Raw genomic sequence first — 24,485 nt, 5'->3', positions numbered from 1 at the left:
CTCACCATGTGGCAGAAATTAAAATTATTCTACCAAGGAATTTTAAGAAATGGAGGTAAGTTTTTATTTTCCACTTCATCAATATTTCAGTGATATATTGTTAGTTATTTATGTGAGACACACAGTCTGTGCTTTTCTCTAACCATCTCTTCGTCTAGACAAGAGGACAGACGATTGGCTGCTGGTCTACTCTCCTGTGCCAATCAGCTGTATCTTCCTGTGCTACCTGGTCATCATATGGGTGGGGCCAAAGCTGATGGACAAGAGGCAGCCAGTCAATCTTAAACCTGTCCTGATAGTTTACAACTTTGCCATGGTCTGCCTGTCGGCATACATGTTCTATGAGGTACCATTGGACTATATATTGGCAACAAATGGCAGACAGACAAAGTTAGCATTAGCAGGTGAACATAGTGGAGCATAGCAGCAAAAGACCTAGAAAGACTTAGAAAGAGAGTGAATATTGGACTACTGCCAGGTGGACAAAACTAGTAGGCAACCCCCAAGTCTGAAAAGTGTAGCTAATGTGGAAGTGCCTCAAACTTGGATTTTTTTCTAAGGGCCATCAAGAGGCGACTCCCCTGGTGGCAAAAATAAGTCTGATTTTAACGACGTCTGTGAGAAAATGACCCAACCTCTCACTTGATTTATTAACTTAGTAAACACTGAAAACGTGAGTTTCAAGTTTCAAGTGTTCTTCAATACAGCATGAGGTTCAACAAGTAAATGATGGTCCTATTTAGAGTAATATAGACCATAGAGCAGGGTATGCTTCAGCTCGTGGCTAGCTTGTAATTGACAGGTCGTTACCACGGCATGGTCCAGTCTGGGAGTTGTTTGTGTTTTCATTTAAGAAACTTTAACCCTTTTACAGTCTCTTTTCAGTATATGGAAAAAAATTCCTTCTTAGCTGTTAAGTCAGACAGATGTAGCTCTCAGGGGATACCAAAGTATTTATGTACCCCGTCCTTTGAGTTGTCAGTGAAACAGGAAGTGATTTCACTTACTCACAACAGGCAATTTGTGTGTGACAAAATGGGATGATTTAGAGAAAGCAGAGATGAAAAAGCAGCTTTTGTCTTCCCAGTTTACAGCCTCTTCCTGGTTGGCCAGATACAGTGTGCTGTGCCAGCCGGTCGACTACAGTGACAGCCCACTGGCCATGAGGGTAAGAGTTTTTACTACACCCTGCTTTATGAAACAATTTCTTGATAAAGCTTTCCATGATCTCTAAAAGCACCTAACAATGTGTATCCTAAAAGACAACCTATTTATTTCTCCCGGTTGGGCAGATGGCCAGCGTGTGCTGGTGGTTTTACTTCTCCAAAGTGATAGAGCTCAGTGACACTGTGAGTATAAAAGAAGTGTAAAGAAGTTATTTAGATGTTTTTGAGTTCCAATTGTTATTTTAAACCCAAAAATATTCACAGCAACTCCCGAACATAGTGACAGATCATCTTATCAAACATGCTCACTAGCGCATGTATATCTGCACCTACAGTGCTAAACGTATTTAAACGCCTGTATTCAAGATCTGACAGTATACCTGCCTTTGTGTGTGTGTTTGTGTGGTTCAGATATTTTTCATCCTGAGGAAGAAGAACAGTCAGCTGACATTTCTCCATGTCTACCATCATGCCACCATGATCTTCAACTGGTGGGCTGGGGTGAAATATGTGGCTGGTGGCCAGTGTGAGTGCACGCCAACCCACCGAGTTACAGCACACACTCTTAGAAACACATGCTCCCGGCCTTAAATTGTAATACACTCCCTGTTAAAATGTAATTCTCTGTCCATAGCTTTCCTGATTGGTCTGATCAACTCCCTGGTCCATGTAGTGATGTATCTGTACTACGGCCTGGCAGCTTTAGGACCGAGCGTGTCCAAATACCTTTGGTGGAAGCGTTACCTCACCTCCCTGCAGCTGGTCAGTATATGCCTCTGTGTGTGTGTGTGTGTGTGTGTGTGTGTGTGTGTGTGTGTGTGTGTGTGTGTGTGTGTGTGTGTGTGTGTGTGTGTGTTTGTACTTCACTGACATTAATTCCTACATTCACTTTGCCTCTGCTTTCCTTCTCTTTCCATTTTCTATTTTAAAATGTTATCACTGATCACATTACAATAGCTGTCTCCATAAATGAGACACTTTAATATGTCGATGTGGCAAAATGCATCTATGATCACCTCTTTGGGTAATTTTCTGTGTTCATGTTTTAGCATTATTTAGTTTGGATAGGTTTTCCTTTTTGAGGCGATATAGGCTATGGCACAATTTTAAATTTATGTGAGGTCTTCTGTGAACACAGGCGTATCTCTGAGCAGATACGCCTCAGACATACATGTCTAAAAAACATGTCTACTGTTAGCATGTTCCAAAACTCAAGGTACTCAACTTTGTCGAGCCTAACGTGAGGCCTCCTACTTGGTTTGTCTTTCCTCTGATTGGCTGTTGGCATAACTAGACGGATTAACTAACTACTGGACCATCTGTTTTGTAGCGTTGATGAAGAGACAATGCATCAAGGTTTCTTTTTTTCCTTTCTATATAGCTGCAGCATATATAGGTCTGTATGGTGGCTGTCCGCCATTATTTAACAATAATTGTACTGACCTTAGATGTGACCCCAATGCCTTCATTAACAGTTGGCTTCACAATTTGTTGAACTGAGCCTGAGATAGTTGAGTTGATTGGGGAGATTGTATCTCTGTGTGAATGAGGGGGTTTCCTTTTGTGTTTTTGGGAGGTAATTATGAATTGAAAAGGGAGGTGTGTGTGGAGTGGGGTGGATGGATATGCAACGTCCAGAATGTTCTTTCCATAATTCCTGCCTGGGCCCTCAATACTATAGTGGCTCTATGAAAAATATATATATAGATTAGTCAATGACTGCTAAACAGTAGTGACACTAGATGAGGTTGGTGCTCCTCTCTGTGTCTGTTCAGCTGTGCTGATAGCTGTTCATGCTAGCTGAACACGTTTTTACCGAGGGAAAGTTAGCATAAACTTTAATAATTTAGTGCTCAAGCGTTTTTAACCATATTTATCCTATAAAAAGATTATGTCTGACATGCTAAATGTACCCTGAGACTCACAAGGAACCCTACAACTTGTAGGGCGAGGGCTAAATACTAGCCAGCACTGGAGCATTAGCAAGCTAATTTCTAGCATTTACTGCTAGCTGTTAGCATTAGCTCTGGGAACTATTTTGATGTTGTTATAATTATATTGGGTGTGTATTTGACAATTTTATGCATGAGTTTATAAGTATTTAAATTACTGTGGTATATTTTCAGGCCTTGTACAATACAATAAAGGCCCCCAGTGCTCTTGTCGTATATGATATATAGGAAACAGTTGTGCGGGATTTGTATAAGAATATCGGAGCCCCATACAAGGTCTTGACGACATTACAATTCAGGGCAGCCAAATTTTCAATTTAGTTTTGAGGGAGATAAAATTAATATAGTTAGGGTCATCCTGAACAGGATTAAATTAAACACACACTTACTTTATGATTAGCTAACTTTTGCGGTGCAGTAATGTACAGTGAAACTACTTACGGTCGTAGTCAGGAACATTTTGTGGAAAAATGAATTGCGCTTCTCAGCAATCTGTTATGGAAACGCAATTTTAATTTCATCAAATTTGGTCTTTTTTGCAGGCAGTGTTATTTGTTTTATAATTCTTTTACCTATTACCTTTTTGGCTGCTCCATGAATCGGTGTTGCAAATGCACAAATAGATGTCTTTAAAATCCAAGCGGTGTCTGGCTTGACAGGGTTTTCAAAACAGTACAAGTACGTCCAGCGCAAGAATGCTAACAAAAAACTGATTCCTCCGTCTTTCACATGACCATGGCTTTGTAGGTTCTTTATAAATTTATGGACGTTTATTTGCACAAATTATAAATTATTATCAAATTATATTTCACTATAAAGAATAAGGAATGAAATATGTATACTGTGGTTTAATCACTGAATGTAATGGTGAAAGAATAGACATTAAAAAAATCATGAAGTCATAAAAATTTTGGGGGAGTTCAGCCCAGGTCTCTCGCAACGGTGACACTGCTCTAACATATCAAGCTGCTTAAATGGCAATGTCAGTTTTATGAGTACATTTTAGATTTTGTTTTGAAAGAACATGTTGTTCATGTCTTATACAGGCTGTCATGTAGGAATAGGTGTAGCTCTGTTTTCTCTAGGTTGCCAGGTTTGTCTGTCTCAGCAGCAAGGTTGTGGTCAATCGCTTTGTATTTCCTTTATGTCTTTCTCAGTTTGTGGTCACTCAAAGTGGTATTGGTATTGTCTCACTCTCTCTCTTATCTCTCCTGTCTGTCTGTCTTTCTCTCTGTCTGTCTCCCACCAAGCTCCAGTTTTTCATAGTTACCATCCACACCACCTACAACCTGTTTGCTGACTGTGACTTCCCTGACTCCATGAACATGGTTGTGTTTGCCTACTCTCTCAGCCTCATCGCTCTCTTCAGCAACTTCTACTATCACAGCTACCTCGCCAAGAATAAGACCAAGAAGACATAGGGAAGAAGACAGAGGGGAATTTATGAGAGAGAAGAGATGAAACAAATTGGAAACAGTAAGTACAGAAAGGGACGAAGGAGCTATGAAAGAGGAGGGATAAAACATTATATGTACAGAATACGTCACCATGGAAACTATATTGATGCGTTATAATGATATATTTGTGCCTTGAACACACACACACAAAGCACATGTAGGGATGTTTATTACTTATGAGAGTCTTCCATTTACCACAGTCATTCATTGCTTCTGTTCATTCATCCAGTACCAAGACCATAAAAAACACTTAACAAACATTAACCCCCGTTTCATCACTCCCCCAGCTGCTAATGGATGAGACGTTGGGTTGCTTTATTCTTCTCTTACACCCATTGGATGGCAGTCACAGCCAATCAACCTCCCCCCTTTTTTTTTAATCAGGGTCCCCCTCCCCAGTTTCAAGCATTTAATCCCTCTTTCCAACCTACATCCCCCCTGGTTCCATCTGTCATGATGTTGAAGGATAATTGCCAGGCAGTGATCTCATCCACTCCCCCTTGTGGGCTGAAATGAATTATGTTTCCCTTGCATTGCATAGCCCCTTCCATCATTGCTTATTCCCAATCTGTTCACTATCTGTCCATCTATTCTTTTCTATCTCCAGCAGTTTCAACTGTGTTCTTCTTCAAACTCAACAGAATACCATGAAAAAGCACTCAGGAGTGACTAAATCAAGACACTTAGTGGAGTCATTTTTATACCAATCAGCACAATGGGGCAACTTGACATATTTCAGGGAATCGCCCCCTTACATGTGAGTTTTCAAAATCAACTTGCAAACACAACAAAAGCCAGACTAGAGCTCTCAAAAAGCGACACTTTATCGATTAGCAAAATTAAAAAAACAATTTCAGAGTGGAAGGTAGAGTTACATGTCAGTCAGGGCAAAAGTGCATTCAAAACCGGCTGCAGAAGATTCTTATACACCTGAAAAACCTACATAGCTCTTTTCCACAGTGTACATTTTAAAATGTTACAGCCCAGGTGTAGCTAATAACACGAACATTGACCGTGTGTCATTAATGTTCAATTCCAGGGTTCTGTACACTTGACCATCTTCCCTTGTTCCTACAATCAGACAAGCTTAATTTTGGAGAAAGTCCAACTTGTTGAACAGGCAGGTTTGGAGCAAGCCATCTAGTGTAAGTCACTATAACAGCTAATTTCTTGTTGTCCAATGTTGAGGAACTGTGAGAGCGTTTCAAAGCTGCATGAGGAGTATTTAGGTGAAACAGTAAACTTCAGGGACTGTGAAGGTTTGTCAGAAGCTAAAACACTCATGGTTTATAATACCCTGGTGGCAATAGTGTTATCCTCTGTGTTCATTGCTACGGTTGATCTGAATATGCCCCAACTCCTTACCTCCAACATAGAAGGGTTTGACCACTAGTAGTGCTATGGAGCACTACTGGGGCCTCAGTTTCGTTTGCTCCCCACACATGGGTTTTTTTAAGACCGCAAAGTAGCCCACAAGGATTTAATCGTTGCAGGTTTTAAAGGTGCAAGATACGTAATCGGGAACATTTTGACTGCCTCTAAACGACTCTCAATTTGGCGACGGCGAGCTGGCAGCTCATAGCTAATGGTGCTAACATTGCAAACTACAGCAAAAGTGGTGACAGAGCTAACAGTGTTTAACTGAGCCTGGACAGGAGGGCGGGTGCCCCGCTACCACGGCAATGCTGACGACGGCATTATCAACCGTAACCGCCGTATGAGAACAGCGCTCAGCAGCACTGCAGCTCCTTTAAAATAAGGAAGGCGGTTCAACACATTTGTTAGGCCTCAAGGATTCAATGCACTTACTGTGTTACAAGAAAACTCCATAGGGTAACTCTAACAAAAGTTGGAATTTATCATTACAAATTTTGCCTACGTACTTCTTCTGAAAGTGTTTTTCAGAGTCCATGCGCATGTGTCAATGAGTGCAATACATCAGCGTACGGCCAGAGCTAAAATAACACTGGACACACTTGTGTAGCATTATAAGCCCTATTTTGCCGCTGGCAAGTACTTAATCTGCTCTCCATTTCAACACAAGTGTGAAGCACACACACACACACACACACACACACACACACACACACACACACACACACACACACACACACACACACACACACACACACACACACACACAGGCAGCTGATTGCCAGCAGCCCATTTAAAGAGTGATGTCCCTCGGCCTCACTGCAGGCACAGCTCCAGGTTGATTACTGCTGAGTGCTGTAGAGCTCGGGCATGACTGACTCTCTGGCACGCAGTCGCTTTGGTCAACTTATGATTCTGCATCCAGATGATGGATTTCATCTTGAGTGTTTAGTGAGCTAAGGCGCTTTTGAAGTGATGCCAAGTTAGTTACAGGTGTCACGAAATATTAGCACTTTTCACTCATATCTCAGATCAGACAAAAAAAACATTGGCCGTGCTGTGAACGGGCTTAAATCTGTTTCCTGAATCTTGTTTGTGAATGACTTTGTGTCTGTCTCCTTGGCAACAGTGCTAGACGGTGTTTGGGCTGCGGTCAGCTAGAGGCACACTGTAATTAATAATCAGGTTAGAGGGAGAGGATATTGAAGCCCTCTCAGAGCTGCTGCTGCTAAACTTCCTGGCTAGTGAGAGGAACAGGGATACACACTCGCACACAATGACACACACAGGCATAATTGTTGATAGTGAGAGAGGTTTGGGAATAAGAGGCTGCTGAGTGTGCTTGAAGGTGAGCCACTGGGTTGTTTCATACAACGAGGGTTAACAAGAGGCTGCGGCAATCTCACCGTGATGGGAGCGCACTCAACCAGCAGGCAAGCTAGTGTTAATCAGCCAACCAACCAGCAAGTAGCTCCCTGTCAAGTGCGTGCATGTCGACGTAATAAACAAGCGCGAAACTCCAAGCAGGGGCTAACACAGACTGACGGAGAAGAGAAGGTCTCCATTTTAGAACCTCAACTATAAATCGCATTTGTTCGAATAAGATCTGTCAGTCACTCCGTCACCACATTCAGTCTGTGCATATGTGCGCATCCATGTGTTTCATTGTTTTCGACAAAAGAAGCCCCATCTGTTGGTGACATCAGCCCCATTTATTGACAATGGGATGAACCCAGTGCCACCTGTATCTGTGTTATCGAAGTTATATGGGGGATGTGCTATTTGTCTTGACAGGCATGGTTTATGGCTTTTATTGTTTGCTGTGGGTCAGACAATCTCAGACAGAGATAGACAGAGATGGGCTCCAGTGGGGCTCAGGCCCACAGGGTATTACTTGATTTGATTTATATTTGCATGAACCCAATTCTGTAAAATTTGGCCCGTTAGCCCTGATTGATTCCTGGTAAGGCTGTCACATTTTAGCAAAGCTGGCGGTGTGGCTCCGGGGGTGGAAATGCTGGTCTGTGTGTTGGTCAACCATTTATGTTCCAGACTACAATAACTCAAAAACAATTCCTTTTAGTGAAGGATACATTTATTTATTATGCTCAGTCCTCTGTTCTGCTACCAAGGTCCAAAAAGAGGATGTTTGGGCAGGAAGTGTGAGCAGTCTTTGTGCCACAAAAATTCATACAATCCCACTGCTACTAGTGATCGCTGACTTGGATGGATTACTGAACAGGCCTTATGTGCACAGGCCCAGGGGTCAAAACTGTCAGCGCCCCCTGTGTCCTTCAACTATAAAATACCAACCAGAAAGAGAATCAAAATTACCACAAAGAAACATAAAACAACTACAAAGAGATGGAAAAAGACTTAAAAGAAACCAAAGCGCCTACAAAACGATGCAAAACAACTGGAAGGAGACACAAAGGGACTCACAACGACATTGAAAAAAGGGTCAAAATGACTACAAAGTGACTATAAAAAGACAAAAACAACTACAAAGAGACACACAAAGTCTACAAAGAGACTCAAAACAACTACACACAAAGAGATACAATACAAAAAGAGGCTAAACAACCCCCAAATCTGTGTCTTGCATCTATAAAGGTGGTGGGTCCATGTCTGTGCCCAGGAGCCCATTGTCTCATAATCCGGCTACAAAGAGACACACAAAGTCTACAAAGAGACTCAAAACAACTACAAAGAGACAAAAAAGACTGCACTACCTCACACTGACTTTTAGAGATTTTTCCTAATATTTCTTGCATTTCCCCTGATCCATAACAATTAAAGTTCAGTTATACTACACTGCCAGTTAAGACTTCCTTGCAGACAAAGGGAGAGAAATTATGAAGAAAACACGACGGTATACAAGTGGTATAGCACTTTTAATGTTGATATAGTAAGGCATATTACAGTTTGATTATTTAATTAAAAGAAATACCCATTTTCATCCAGATGTACTGATTTGCTGTCTATGCACTGAACACACTGACTTTAAATTTACTCCTGCACAGACTGTATAAAAGTAATGAAACTAGCCACAGTGACATCACCACCTAGTTTGTAGATTACCGTTATGAAGCCTTGAATTTGACATTTTGGCCGTCGCCATCTTGGTCTTTTGGAGCCAGAAGTAACCTTATTTGGATAAGAGGGGGGAGTTGTGCAGGGGCTAGGTAGACTACTTTTGTAGATTAGCAAGTCACCTTTTCTAGTCTTCCAACCACTCAAAGCGCTTTAACACTATATGTCATGATACACCCATTCACACACATTGATACAGTGATGGCAGCAGTTTGGGGTTAAGTGTCTTGCCCAAGGTAACATCGACATGGACTAGCGAAGTAGGGGACCGAACCACTGATCCTGTGATTGAAGGACAACTCTGTTTTACTTCTGAGTCACAGTCACCCCGGCTAGTTTGGCTATCAAAATGCATCCATAAATTATGTTGAAATATTAACTGGGATGCTAATTTGGGCTAGCCAAAATTAGCACCATGGGATGACAAGTCGCGGTGGTAGCGACCCTTTCAATCACAAGGTTCCACGCCCTAAAGAAAACCCTGCTTTATTTTTGTTTTACTTTAAATTGGGCCATCATTTTGATCAAACTGTTATCTTGAAGAAGACTTGAAACTCGAGTTTGAGACCATAAACTCATTGGGAACATTTTTACTGAGGTAATATATCAAGTAAGAATTTTGTCATTGACTTATATTCAAATAAACTTAGTTTTGCAACCAGAGTAGTCGCCCCCTGCTGGCCATTAGAAAGAATACAGGTTTAAGGTCTTGGCATTGGTTTCGCTTTGCAAAGTGTCGCCCAGTGGTTCAGTGACAATTAAATGATAAGTGATTAACTTAAAATAAACATTGGAAACAGCTAGCTTAGCTGAATGCCATTTTACAACTTAAAAGGTGACATTGTAACACATAGAGTCGTCTATTTATACACATGTAGAAATAGAAATAGAGATATTGGAATTAACGCGTTGTTACCTTAGGCATTGGAGCTAAAGAAAGCCAGGCCACCTGCTCTCCTTGCTAGCTTAGCTTGTTAGCTCATGCGTTTTCTCACAGGATATTTGCTTCATTGGTCTCTCTAAAGCTTGTGGTTGTCTTTCTTCTCTCTACTAAAAATATATTAAATATTCTGTTCACTGGCTTGCTCTCAATGCATTAAAGACCTCTTTGTCCTCTTCTCAGCTCGGCGTACGCTTTCACCTCTTTACATTGTTTAAAGCACCAAGGTATTTCTTGATCCCTGTACTTTTTCCTTAGCTCTACTTGCCTTTCATCTACTCTGCTGATCTCTTATCACTTCACTTTTCTTGTCTTTTCTCCTCCTTCACTTCCCTTAGCGCCTTATCTCCATCCTTCCTTCTCATCTCCTTCCTCTTCCTCCTCCTCCCCTCCTGCCAAATCGCCCCCTCTTCACCCTCTGATGATTGCCGAGCACATTTCATCTGACACGAAGACAAAGGGCTGGGTACACATGTGGTTTCTCTGTGAGTCCCGTGTAATATGAAATATTAATGTAGGCATAATTTGGCTCTCTCTGGGTGAGGTGGGGGCGGCGGAGGGCTTTATAATCACCACTGACTGCCGTTTCCTTCCCCCAGAGGACGGTGAGGCTGTCAGGATGGATTGAGAAACAGTAAAGATAACAACAACAGAATGCTTACTGTTGGCGGCTACCGTGGCCTATTTCTGTCTTGGTGTTTAATGGTTATGTTGGCTCATCGCCCGGGTTACTGAAGCAGCTCTCCCTGTCAGCCTCTTCAAAGTTAAAGGTGCTATGTGCGCCATTTTTCAACCATCAACAGTCATGGGCATATTAGTTGTGATCGACTGGTATAATTACCATAAACAGTTGGTAGCCTCTCTTGCACACCAGTGCTTTTTTTTTAAATGTTTCATATTTAGCATAAACCGCTTTGCTGCAAAGACGATGTTTTTACTTCCTAAAATTTTAATTAAACATGTTTGTTATGAGAGGGCGCAAATATCCAAAGGCAATGTAACTAGAAGTACATTTAGTACTGCACTGACTCAAGTATTACTTTGAAGTATTTTAATTTAATGTTATATACTTCTACACCACTAGATTTGAGAAGGAAGTATTACATATTGTTACTGAGCAGATATACATTTTAAATACAAAACATACAATAATTTTATGAAAAGTGACCCATTGTTACAGATAAAACAAACCAACAGTATGTTAATTAGTTTGCGTTAGCACAACCTCTGTCAGTATAACATGAAAATTTAACAATAACAATTAACAATAATCCAATTATATGTTATGTTTGCTTCAATTACACATCTGTATAGGAATAGACAAGTTAGCCATAATTAGTTTGAAACATTTTACCTCAATGCCAGTTGTTTCTATGAATGCACTGCATCCAAAATGGTTCCTATGTTGGTATATTGTAATATATATTATGCATTTTTTTGACCCCATTCACCTGGGGGGCCGGCCCTTAAGAAGCAGAACTAGCTGGAAAAATATCGACATATCAGCAACTTAAAAGGTGACAAACACGTTAGCACACAGCTAGCCTATTTCCAATATTGATTCACCTTTACTAGTTGAATAAGGGCACACTCTCTCTCTCTATTGCTTGTAAATGTGTGCTCATCACCTGCACACCTGTCCACCTCTCTCTCTCGCTCTCTCTCTGGCCGTTTCTCAATACCAAGTACGGTCAAGTATGAACTTGCAAACTTGCAAGTTCATACTTGGATAGTTCGACTCGGGAGTACAAACTCCCGAGGACGGGAGGACGCAGTACGGTCATTTTGCAATTGGAACAGCAGCGAACTTGATGACGTCACCAACGTCACGACGTCACCAACTCAGCTCATCGGTCCCGCCTACTCCGGTTATCTTCAGTCATATATATTATTATTATTATTATATTCCTTTATTGATCCCCATGGGGGAAATTCAGGTGTTGCAGCAGCTCAACTACACAGAAACAGATAATAAATACACATATTATACAATAAAATAAAAATAGAATAAAATAAAAAATAAGAATACAAATAAATATATTGACAATAAAACGAAATATGATATAAAACACAACCCTGCCTTTTTTCATTTAGAAAATATAAAAATATTAATATGTATATGTTTTGTGTTACATCTGCAACCACAACCACAGAGACACCGGAGCCAGCGGCACATCTGGAGGAGCCTTGCCGAGATCAGGCTGCTGTCAGCGGGGTACATGAGCACCACCGCCCGGTCTCCTCTCTGGTCCTCTCATATCTCCGACAAACGTCGGCGCTTTTTTCAAACAGGCTCTATCTTGATAAATTGACCGCATATTTTAAGTCTTAACAACTACATTCTCGCTTAAAAAAATGTTAAAACTAAATTCCGTTACACAACAGCAGCAGTATTTAGACAGTTATAACTGACAGTTGTGAGCCGTCTCCGCCACTGTCGGCTCTTGTTTGCTGGTGAAATGCATTCTGGGATACTTGGCTGTCCAAAGTCCACACAAGTCTACTCCGATGCATCCTCGATATAATGGGCGGAGCGAGGACACATCCGGGTATCTGGACCGTACTTGGCTTGATGCGAACTTGTGTATTGGAACAGTACTTGGGCCGCGCTAGATGACGTTTCACAAGTTCACGAGGACACAAGTACAGAGAAGTTCACATATTGAGAAACGGCCTAAGTCTCTCACTCTTTTAGTGATTCATTTGTGGAATTACAGTACACCCAATGTTTGCTCCTTATTTTACAGTTATAGAGAGTTTTGTTAATTTTTGTGGACGGAAAACAAAGTGGACGGAAAACATACAAAATGCACATTTAGATGTTTATTATACAAAACGTTGTCATCTATTTATTTTCATTTGTATTTGCAACTGTAGATTTCTCATGAATTTACCCATAGTTAGATAATGTCTCATTTATAATAATGTAACATTACATCTCAGAAAACTTTGTCTCAATCTTTTTCAATAATTAACTGGTGAAGTTTCATGGTGATATCTATTCGTTACATTTTTTCTTTTAGCCTCTTCACCTGTAGTGTCTTGAACTTGTGCAAAACATATCTTTAAAGCCAGTTTTCTAGAATTGCATACACCAGACTTTCCAGTTTAATGTTCATAAGTATTCTGAATGTTTTTTCAGAGGGGTTTGTTCATTTATTATTCATAGCCTGTTTTATGTCATATCTTTTCCTAGAATTATGGCAACCTTTTTTTTTATGGCTGTGGGCAGAATTTTCTTTAGATTTTATAACAAGAGATATCCAAAATTCCATTATTAAAAACCTTTGACTCTGGTATGTCAACAAAATGAAACAAGAATTTTGAACCTGACTTTATCCAAATTAGTTGTTTAATGTTTAATAAGATGATGCCCAATTTGCAAATCTAGACATCCATCCATCCATCCATTTCCTTCCGCTTATCCGGGGCCGGGTCGCGGGGGCAGCAAGCTAAGGAGGGTCCTCCAGGCGTCCTTCTCCCCAGCAACATTTCCCAGCTCCTCCTGGGGAACCCAGAGGCGTTCCCAGGCCAGACGAGATATATAATCTCTCCAGCGTGTTCTGGGTCTACCCCGGGGCCTCTTACCAGTTGGACGTGCCTGGAAAACCTCTAAAGGGAGGCGTCCAGGAGGCATCCTGATCAGATGCCCGAGCCACCTCAGCTGGCCCCTTTCGACGCGAAGGAGCAGCGGCTCTACTCCGAGCTCCCTCTGGATGTCTGAGCTCCTCACACTATCTCTAAGGCTGAGCCCAGCCACCCTACGAATCTTCGTAAATCTAGACATACAAACTTGTAATACAAACAATAATTGTCTTGGTCTAAGAAAACATCTGCGGAGGTTTCGTGGTAGTATCTATTAGTTGCATTTTTTTGACCCCATTCACCTGGGGGGCCGGCCCTTAAGAAGCGGAACTAGCTGGAAAAATATCGACATATCAGCAATTTAAAAGGTGGTGACAAACACGTTAGCACACAGCTAGCCTATTTCCAATATTGATTCACCTTCACTAGTTGAATAAGGGCACACTCTCTCTCTCTATTGCTTGTAAATGTGTGCTCGTCACCTGCACACCTGTCCACCTCTCTCTCTCGCTCTCTCGCTGTCTCTCACTCTTTTAGTGATTAATTTGTGGAATTACAGTACACCCAGTCAAACCAGGTGAGGCTGCACTGTCCGTGCGAGCAGACAGAAGTCTGTCTAAAGGCGCATTTTTCCACATCATTTCACAAGTGTTCATCTCTCTTGTGTGGCACAAAACTTTAGCATCAAAGCCGCGTGTGCGCACACTCACACACACACACACACACACACACACACACACACACACACACACACACACACACACACACACACACACAACAAAAAAATCGCACACACACTTCTTTCCTATGGGAACCATTTTTTGCGCCTTCTCTTCCACTATCAACACACACTCACGCTCAGTGACACCAAGCTCACACACACATACAAGGTCACAATTTGTCTCTCACATGTTTAATTCTCTATATATCATTTTGCTCTCTTTCACTCTTTCTTCCACACCCATGCACACACACACACACACACACACACACACACACACACACACACACACACACACACACACACACACACACACACACACACACACACACATAAACACACCCACATGGGCTACAGTTGCATCACTAGCGAATTACCATGCCGTTCCGCGTTATTAAACATGACACTCGGCCTAGATAATGGAGCCTTTCTTCATCTCAATTTGGAAGGCTAATCTTATTGCTTTGATTAGCAGCAGCTTCATTTGCATATCAAGGCCTCCCCGCCTTTAATTCCTCCATCGCAAATCCCCTCTCTATAGCCGTAGATAAAAGGAATCTATCTATATGTATCTTTCTTTAGAATCTTTTCTTCCTCTCCCCCTCTTCCCCCTCTTTTGTTCTTCATTAAATCCTTGTTCATTTGTTCGTATTCTTTCTTTTTTTCCGCAGTCATCGTCGGCGCTGCTCAGTCGTCTTCATTTCTCACAGTCTTCACATATGCATCGAAAAATGTCTGTCGAAAGGGATGCTGGAGCGAAAGCATGACTTCATTGAGACATGATTGGGTCATTAGGCAAAGGCCAGCAATCCTGGTTACTTATTGTCATGTCCGATTTTACACAAAAGTTTAAATTACAGCCCACTATTAAAATGTAACCACGGGTTTACAGCATCGACAATAAACCTCAAGGACTGCACTTTGCCCACCATTCATTCTGCTGTAAATGCATTTGGTTTGACCTTGAGACAAAAAAATAAATAATCTGAGAGACTGGATGATTTTTTTTTTTTTCTTTAGTCCAGGACCAATTCATGGTTTCAGGAGAATGGAGTCCCACAACAGTTGCATCATTACGTTTGGCGTATGGCTCGTGCTAGGATATAGCCTTCCACCAGATCTGATACCTTTCTACTTACATGACTCCCAACGACACAATTTGTTGGTTTGTTTTTCTGGTAGAGTGTCTTACTCTAAGCATGCAGTACAATATAAATGTATATGTGATACTCTGTGGCGTAGAGTTAAAAGAAAAGGTAGAAAACCTCCAGGTGGTGATTGTCTTACTGGAAGACCAGCAATCTCTGCAAACTGAAAGTTGGTTGCACTCTCTTAAAAGCATTAATGCTACCACATATGACAGATATGGTACAGTGTGTAATGATATACAGCTCTGGAAAAAAATAAGAGACCACTTCAAAATTATCAGTTTCTCTGGTTTTACTATTTATTGGTATGTGTTTGAGTAAAAATTACATTTTTTGTTTTATTCTATAAACTACTGACAAATTTCTAAGAAAAATATTATCATTTAGAGCATTTATTTGCAGAAAATGACAACAAAAAAGATGAGTGTTTTCAGATCTGGAACAATGCAAAGAAAACAAGTTCATATTCATTTTTAAACAACACAATACTAATGTTTTAACGTAGGAAGAGTTCAGAAATCAATATTTGGTGGAATATCTGTGATTTACAATCACAGCTTTCATGCGTCTTAGCATGCTCTACACCAGTCTTTCACATTGCTGTTGGGTGACTTTAAGCCACTCCTGGCGCAAAAATTCAAACAGCTCGGCTTTGTTTGATGGCTTGTGACCATCAATCTTCCTCTTGATCACATTCCAGAGGTTTTCAATGGGATTCGGGTCTGGAGATTGGGCCATGACAGGGTCCTGATCTGGTGGTCCTTCATCCACACCTTCACTGACCTGGCTGTGTGGCATGGAGCATTGTCCTGCTGGAAAACCACTCTTCAGAGTTGGGGAACATTGTCAGAGCAGAAGGAAGCAAGTTTTTTTCCAGGACAACTTTGTTCTTGGCTTGATTCATGCGTCCTTCACAAACACAAATCTGCCCGATTCCAGCCTTGCTGAAGCACCCCCAGATCATCACCGATCCTCCACCAAATTTCACAGTAGGTGCGAGACACTGTGGCTTGTAGGCCTCTCCAGGTCTCCGTCTAACCATTAGATGACCAGGTGTTGGGCAAAGCTGAAAATTGGACTCATCAGAGAAGATTACCTTACTCCAGTCGTCTATGGTCCAATCCTTATGGTATTTTGCAAACCTCAGCCTGGCTCTTCTTTGCTTCTCGTTGATGAAGGCCTTTTTTCTAGCTTTGCACAACTTCAGCCCTGCCCCTAGGAGCCTGTTTCTAACCGTCCTCGCCGTGCACTTCACCCAAGCTGCTGTTTGCCATTCTGTTTGGAGGTCACTTGATGTCATCCTACGGTTGTTGAGTGACATTCGAATGAGTTGGCAGTCATTTTCGTCCTCTGCCGGTCTGTAGCTTTGTTGTTTAAAGCCCTCTGAGGCAAATTTGTAATTTGTGATTCTGGGCTATACAAAATAAACTGAATTGAATTGAATTGTCCCTAATGTCTGCTGCTTGACCTTGTTCTTATGAACCCCCATCTTTGAAATGTTAAGGATGGAAGCAACCTGACACTCACTGTATCCCTCTGCCAGTAAAACCAGAATTGAACCCTTCTTTTCCTCACACAAAACTTTTCTTTTTAACTCTTTTGGCATGGTCAATAGTCACTTTTTTTATTCCAATTACTTTTGAGGTAGTACTAGCACTGTTTCTGCTATCCAGCTGGTCCTTTTGTAAGAGGATAGTGATGACCACAGCACTGGTTTTTATACTTTTCTTCATTAAATAAGATTTAAATGCTCTAAATGACAATATTTTTATTTGAAATTTGGGAGAAATGTTGTCAGTAGTTTATAGAAAAAAACAAAAAAATAATTTTACTCAAACACATTCCAATAAAAAGTAAAACCAGAGAAACTGATAATTTTGAAGTGGTCTCTTAATTTTTTTCAGAGCTGTATATCATGGAGTTTTTTTCTCTGTCGATCTGGACATCAAGTAATGGCATAAATTAATATGATATAATGGTGTGGGTGCTGCCAGCTGTTAGCTGCTTTAACAGTCCAGATCAGAAAAGTAAAAAACAACAACTGAGAAACAAAAAGTAAGAAGCTAAACATAGCCTATAAAAAATATGAACTAATATTATGCATGTATTCAATTTATATGCTTTACTATATTTGCACAAGCTGCTACTGTCGGAGGGAGCCATGTGTCATTTATGAGGTGAATCCCCAACTGTAAGGCTACTTTTAGATATAGTTTTATGAACAACATATAATGTATGCCAAACCTGAAGTATTTCTTTTCAGAATGCTTAGTTAATTATTAATCACGTACAAACACAAAAGCGTTTAATGGTAACTTACAATTGTTTATCGTGTGATTTCCCAAAACTCTTAAAGCAAGACTCACTATTTCTATAATTTGTATTGAACCCCCTGAATCTACAAAGTAGCTGGTCAGTGAAGGTGTCAAAGCAAATTACATTCTTGACTCCAAAATGTAGAGTAAAGGTATGAAATAGCTCAAAGGTAAAATGTTCCTCAAATCTGTATTTAAGCACTTGAGTTAACAGACTCAGTTACATCCCACCATGCTGATGTTGGTCTTAATTGAAGTTTATTCAACCATTCATTTACAACAAGATATTAAAGGAAAACACAAATGCAGCAGCTTAAAGTAGAAGAAATGTGCATGACAAGTTCATACAAGAGAAGGAATATTATGCAGAAAATGCTGCATCATGGAGCATATTCTCTGAAGGTCAAATGCAAGAGGTCAACCTGAGCCCAATGTCATGTCACTTAGCAGAAGCAATTCACCCAGCTGTAAAAAGTGTGGGAGGGTGGCATGTTAAATGTGTTGAGAAGGTTTTTTTTTTCTATCTGAATTGCTGCATTTCAGCACACTGACCTCTCGAGTGAGTGAGAAAGAGACAGTAAAAAGAGAGAGAGAGAGAGAGAGAGAGAGAGAGAGAGAGAGAGAGAGAGAGAGAGAGAGGGAGTGAGAGTGGGTGTCTTTTATAGGATGTTGGCCAATAAGACGTTTTATGTATCTATGAGGGCTCCAAGGCCATGTTGGCTTGTCACGGTGTAGAAACACCGCTAAAAGAATTACAGGATAATGTCGCTGCAACGCACGAGCGGCTGGGAATCATCCATTAAGACGACTACATGACCGGAGCACCTCAGGCTTTCAATTCCGACAAAGTGTGAATAGGCAAAAAGCTTTCGATGCGGCACTTAACTTCGATCCCACACAATTCAGCCATTTTCACACACCAGCGTGTGCTGTAATTTTTCTTAAAGGACGATTTAAGAAGTGCCTTTGCTGCCACACATCTACAGTCTCTTTCAATTATCTGTAGGGAATAATATCACTCCATGGCTTTTGTGGTATTGACTGCAGTTAATCATGTAAAAATACTCTAGCTTGAATGACATTAGGGTGGATACCCTTTTTCTGGAACATTACAAGCTTTTTATCATACTATTTTTAACACCACCTTTTCATTACTTTGTTAGATTGGCCAAAATGTATATTCATACAACTGAATTACATGTCCATGCAAAATATGACTACTAGATAAGTAAGATAAGGTATCAAAAAAATAAATAAATGAATACAAAAATAATAAATAAATTAACTTAAAATGTATAAATGTCAGTTTAATCTGATAAAACACACCAACCTCCTAATTTTCTTTGACTATTTGCGGTATTGTTAATCTTACCAGTATTTAATGTCCAAATGTAACAGTACAACAATTCATAATGCTTTACTCTGACTAAGCATTTTTCTGTTTATTTTTTAGCTCCTCACCATCTTTTACACTGGCGAGATGTCAAGAGACGCTTTGATTTGTCGTCATTTGTAACTCTATGGCAGCAAAATACGTTGCGTAAGCCTACAGAGACTCCTGTAGGTTGAGCTGGACTAATTAAACCCCTTAAAGGGGACCACTAACTCTACAAGACCCACTTCACACAGACTCGTAGACACTTGCTAGCCTTAAGGCTACCAACAACCCATAATGCAATACTCTGTAGCAGACACTCTTTATGTTCAGAACCAATATCTGGTCTTCGACAACCTTCTTTTCAAATGTTATTTCCAGAACAAATATTGTCTCATATTTGGGACGATGCAGTATCTTTAGAATACCTTCCTGGCTGTGCGGAATTACCTTCACTTTAATACGCATGTGTGTGCTGACAATTCATAGCTACCACAGGAAAAATACTGAAAAGGAAAAAAAAGGAAAGATAAGGTATGTGTTTGATAAGTGGTAGTACTATTTGTCTCCATCCCTCTAAAGAGTACACAGCGCTGTATAAATGGCAGCTTTTTAATGTTTTGACCAAACCAGTACACCATATTCTTGTGGGAATAACATATCCCCTGCTTTGTTTACATTCAATAAAATCACATAAAAAGACCAAAACTAAATTTATTCATGTAACACATATCATCTGTATAGCCAAAGCCTGATTTATGTTATTCCTCTGTGCTATATTGCTAAAAACACATTTATAGGCCACATCCCTACATTTGGCGACATGTTCCTTTACCGTGACACACACTTTAATAATTAAGGTTTTGAAACTAGATTTTGTCAGGGGGCCCTTCTGTCCCACAGGGCTCCAAGATCCATAATAATGCAGGACCCGGTTTTATTTTATGGATGCAAATTTCCTGAAAGATTTATAATTGATGGGATAAAAAACATACACACAGTAAGACAGGAGCTTTTGGGGATCCAGGGGGTATGGGGCGTGTTTAGATTCACTTTTTATACCAAAAATGTAATCATCTGCATTTCCTTACATAAATGGTTAGTTACACAGTTCTGAAATGACACAAACCTGGTTTCATCATGGTCTGGATTATTTTTAATGCCAGCCTATGAATAAAGACTTTGAACGAGTACCCAATGACCTTTTTTTACAGATCTACCCTTCATAATGTAAGATAATAAACTACTTCAAATAACATGATTACATTCTCAAACAAAGCTTTTTTATATATTTCATTTTAGTCTCCTCTGTAGTAAAAGTGGAGGGCGCGACCATAAAGCCAACGCGGGGGAGTTCATTGACCTGGAGGTGAGCTGCAAGCTCACGCTGATGAGCAGTCAGCGTTTTACTCACTGCTTGGGAACTCCATAAACGCGTGATCACGCAGGTTATTGCCCTCGCCCTTTGCAGTCATCATATTCAGCCATAATTGCACTCTTGCGTCATCACATGCAGAGGAGGTGGCCAGAGGTGTGCGGTATATAAACAGGGGAGAGCCTTGCTCCCCGACACCTTGCTTTTCCCTCAGCATCTCTGCTCTCGCTGCCTCTAAACACCAACACCAACAGAATGGCCTTCGCCGGAAAATGGGAAACCGAGAACCAGGAGGGGTACGACGTGTTCTGCAAGCTGCTCGGTGAGAAAGACGGAATCTGGATCTCATGCCTTTCATTTCTCTATTTCTGTCCTCTCTGACTGTCTGGATTGATGTTCGCTTTCACAAACTCACACCCCTCTTGTTTCCCCCCTACTCTAGGTATTCCCGATGATGTCATCGAGAAGGGCCGTGACTACAAGCTGATCACAGAGGTCACCCAGGACGGGGATAACTTCTCCTGGACCCAGATCTACCCCACCAACGCCAAGGTCACCAACAAGTTCACCATCGGCAAGGAGTGCGACATGGAGACCATCGGAGGAAAGAAATTCAAGGTACATGAGGCAGAGGATCAAGAACTTAAAGTTTCAGATGTGCGGGACACATAGGGAAGGAAATATGAATGTACCCATGTTCCCTGACTGATTCCAACCTTTGTGTTTTCAGGCCACCGTGCACATGGAGGGAGGCAAGCTGAGTGTGGCCTTCCCCAACTACCACCACACCTCTGAGATCAGCGGAGGCAAGCTCATCGAGGTAAACACACCCGCTTGGGCTTTTAGCGCTGACAAGCTAGCGCGGTGACAACAGCTATTACACTCAATACCCCGCAGGGATCATTAATCATTAGAGTCATTAATGTTATATTTTTTCAGCCGGGGATAGGCATATTGCAAATGAAAAAAAACCTGACTCAAACACGGATGTCGTGCACTTAACAGGCAGGTCTGTCTCACATTTAACCTTTAAAACCTGAGTCAGCGGGAAAAAACTCCCTACCATCTTTCCAAGTGCTACTTATTTGCACCTCCGTGTGTTTCCATCCCAATATCTGCTTTTGAAAGGTTTTCAAGAATCCATTTTTTAAATTCTTGGAAAGTGAGGAAACATTTGAAGCTATAATGCATACAGTTATTATAGGTGAAACTGTTCTGGGAGCTATTTAGACACCATTTACATTTGTACAAGCACAACAATCTCTTTTGGTTTTATATAAATTTGGAGCATAACAAGACGATCCTATAACTAGTCCTTGTTTTAATAAAGTACTACTTCTTCTGTCACTCTCTAGACCTCCAAAGCCGGCTCTGTAGTGCTGAAGAGAACCAGCAAGAAGATCTAACTGCTAACTGACCTTTGACTTCTTGAACAGTTACGATGGAGACCTCAGCTACTACTGTAATAAATAAATAAAAGAATATGATACAAACATGAACCAGTGTTTCTAGAGTGTTTGTGTGCGTACTATACAAGTTCCATACTTTTAAGGATAATGTGTCATTTTGAGACATGAAATGTTCAGCCACTGCTACTTTTGAAATATTAGAGCTTCATGCACGAGTCAGGGAGAGGCTTTTGAATAATGCCACAGCTTAAAGAAAGGGGTCAATGGATCCATCTTTGCACGGATCGGCAGCAGACACAGCAGCATAAGACTTGAAATGTTTTTGACACCTATGTCAAACGTGTTAACCTATGAGGCCGATGAATAGATGCTATTTATTAGGCGTCATTAGCACCAAAATGTACACATGTGTCTGATCACAAAATGAAACAGCTAAGGCCATTTAGTTGCTAAGTTGATTGGATACAAGCATCATTTATAAACATAAGCTAGCAAGCTATGTTGCCTGGAGTTTAATTTGTAAACAGCATTTTTACAACCCTATTCTTTAGGTTGTCAAAAAAAACAAAAAAACTTTAAATAGTATTTTGAGATGTCATGTTCACATTTATTCAGCCTACTCATCTGTTACATGGGGTTGTTGCTTTACATTATTTACCCAGTAATCCATTTTTTCACTGTGAGTATGTCCAGTGCCATATTGTCACCTTAGAAACGGCAACTGTAACTGGAGGTCAGTCAGAGTTGATGGGTGCCGTGACACAGTTATTTCGATATGTTTGTGCTTTAATTTGATTATTTAATCATGTTATGAACTCTTTACACTTACGGACCACAAACGTCAACAATATACTGCTTGTCACAGCCGCAGCAACTACGGAGTCAAGAAAACACTGATGCCTGAAAGGAGATGATGTGGGAGTGAGACAGCATGTGCCACTTCTAACCATGTGTCTAGACATATTCTATAACCAAGAGCAACCATATCACATATTGTACAAACGGCCTACTCATGAGTGTCACTTTACAGTGGCAGTAATTATAGTTATATTATTCACAGCTGACTGGGTTGAACTCTCTTTAGGGTTCTGTCAGACAGGCCGATCAGTGGACACACTTCTTTGATTCACTGGAACACTCTAAAACGCTCTAAAACGCCTCAATGTGTTCTTGGGATGAAAAGCTCTGACCTGCTGCGAGACGCATAACTTTGCAGGAAGCGTTACAGCCAATCTACACAGGCAACCCATTCTCCCTCCTAACTTGTCAAATACCCACGGCGTCTTGATACCGACCATAGACTGTATACAACAAGTAGACATACTTTTTTTGACGTCACCCATTGGTTTGCGGTGTTGGATTTTGAAACCTCAAGTTTGGCCATCTTGGATTTTGATCGCCATCTTGTTTTTTTGCAACCAGTGAAAAGAAGTGGAATTTGGAGGAGGGGCTCTGTGGGAGGGATGCTATATGGCTCTGGTAGTTACCTGTCAATCACAAGGTAGCCCCGCCCTAAAGCATACCCTGCTTTATGGTCTATTATGGTCTAAATCAGACCATAATTTACTAAATGAACATCATGCTGTATTGAATAAGACTTCAAACTAGCATTTGAGACCATAAACTCATGTTTACAATGTTTACTGAGGTAATAAATCAAGAGAGAAGTAGAGTCATTTTCTCATAGACTTCTATGCAATCAGACTTCTTTTTGCAACTAGACGAGTCGCCCCCTGATGGCCATTAGAAAGAATGCAAATTCAAGGCACTTCTGCATTGGCTTTACTTTTAAGAACCGGAGATTTCCGCCTGATACTGATGCACAAAGTTTCAACACTTCAGTGTCTGTATGAGACGCACCAAGCTTTTAGCTAACTCCAATGTAAACCCACCCCCATCATTATGAGACTGTCAGAGCAAAAGACAGTCCTAAAGAGGAAGAAAGTCTGCTAAGGTTTGCTGCTTATTAGCTTTGTTTTACATAACTTCTGTACTGTTAAAAAAAACCAAATGTACTTATTTTACATATCAAACATACTTATTTGAAACCAAAGCATGAAATTTGTTGCGTAAGTAAACCTAAAAACTATTTTAACCCACATTGGAACTATATCTAAAATCAAATATAACACAGGATGTCTTCCTCAATCTAAGTGCTGCTCTGCTGCAGAGCACTCAGTGCTGCCACTAATGGATGGGAGCTATATTGCAGCAATACTGCTGATTACTGAGACAGATTTTTGCTTTAGGTTAGTGTTTGTTAACTAACCTTCTAGTCTCATCAACTCTTGACAGTCGCATCTTTCTCTCTCCTCCCCTTCTCATTTTCTGTCCCACTATCCTTTTCTTTTTCTCTTCTCTGTCCTTTCCTTTTTTGCACACCAAATGTTCCTCGCCCTTCCTCTTCTGCTTCTGTACTCCCATTCTCTTCCGTCCTCTCCCCTCATGTCCCCTCCTTCTTGTCTCTCTCCACATCTACCCTATTTCTCTGTGGCTTCCAGCCAAGCAAATAATCAGTTAATTAACCAGCTCAGTCCCAGGATCATTGTAGCAGCTCTCAGAGGAGCACTGTAAA

At 40.8% G+C, this 24,485-nt stretch overlaps 2 protein-coding genes across 2 annotated transcripts; both read left to right on the top strand.

Annotated features, from left to right (window-relative positions):
- On the top strand, window positions 1–15,034 carry elovl8a (ELOVL fatty acid elongase 8a). The gene is made up of 8 exons (XM_054602549.1): window positions 1–55; window positions 159–346; window positions 1,088–1,168; window positions 1,293–1,349; window positions 1,578–1,692; window positions 1,801–1,944; window positions 4,385–4,594; window positions 14,960–15,034. Exons 1-7 carry the CDS (start codon window positions 7–9, stop codon window positions 4,537–4,539), a joined length of 789 nt encoding a protein of 262 aa, XP_054458524.1. The 5' UTR covers window positions 1–6; the 3' UTR covers window positions 4,540–4,594; window positions 14,960–15,034.
- A 3,529-nt stretch (window positions 15,035–18,563) lies between these two features.
- Window positions 18,564–21,996, top strand: LOC129094646 (gastrotropin-like). Its single transcript, XM_054602901.1, is given in 7 exon segments — window positions 18,564–18,601; window positions 20,429–20,523; window positions 20,643–20,692; window positions 20,694–20,823; window positions 20,944–21,119; window positions 21,232–21,321; window positions 21,857–21,996. Coding segments are annotated over 7 exon segments (630 nt in total). The 3' UTR covers window positions 21,908–21,996.
- The last annotated feature ends 2,489 nt before the right edge of the window (window positions 21,997–24,485 follow it).

This window comes from Anoplopoma fimbria, chromosome 8 (genome assembly GCF_027596085.1).
Source record: "Anoplopoma fimbria isolate UVic2021 breed Golden Eagle Sablefish chromosome 8, Afim_UVic_2022, whole genome shotgun sequence".
Lineage (NCBI taxonomy): Eukaryota > Metazoa > Chordata > Actinopteri > Perciformes > Anoplopomatidae > Anoplopoma > Anoplopoma fimbria.
Note: the sequence above shows the minus strand (reverse complement) of the source record. Positions and strands in the feature narration are given on the sequence as shown.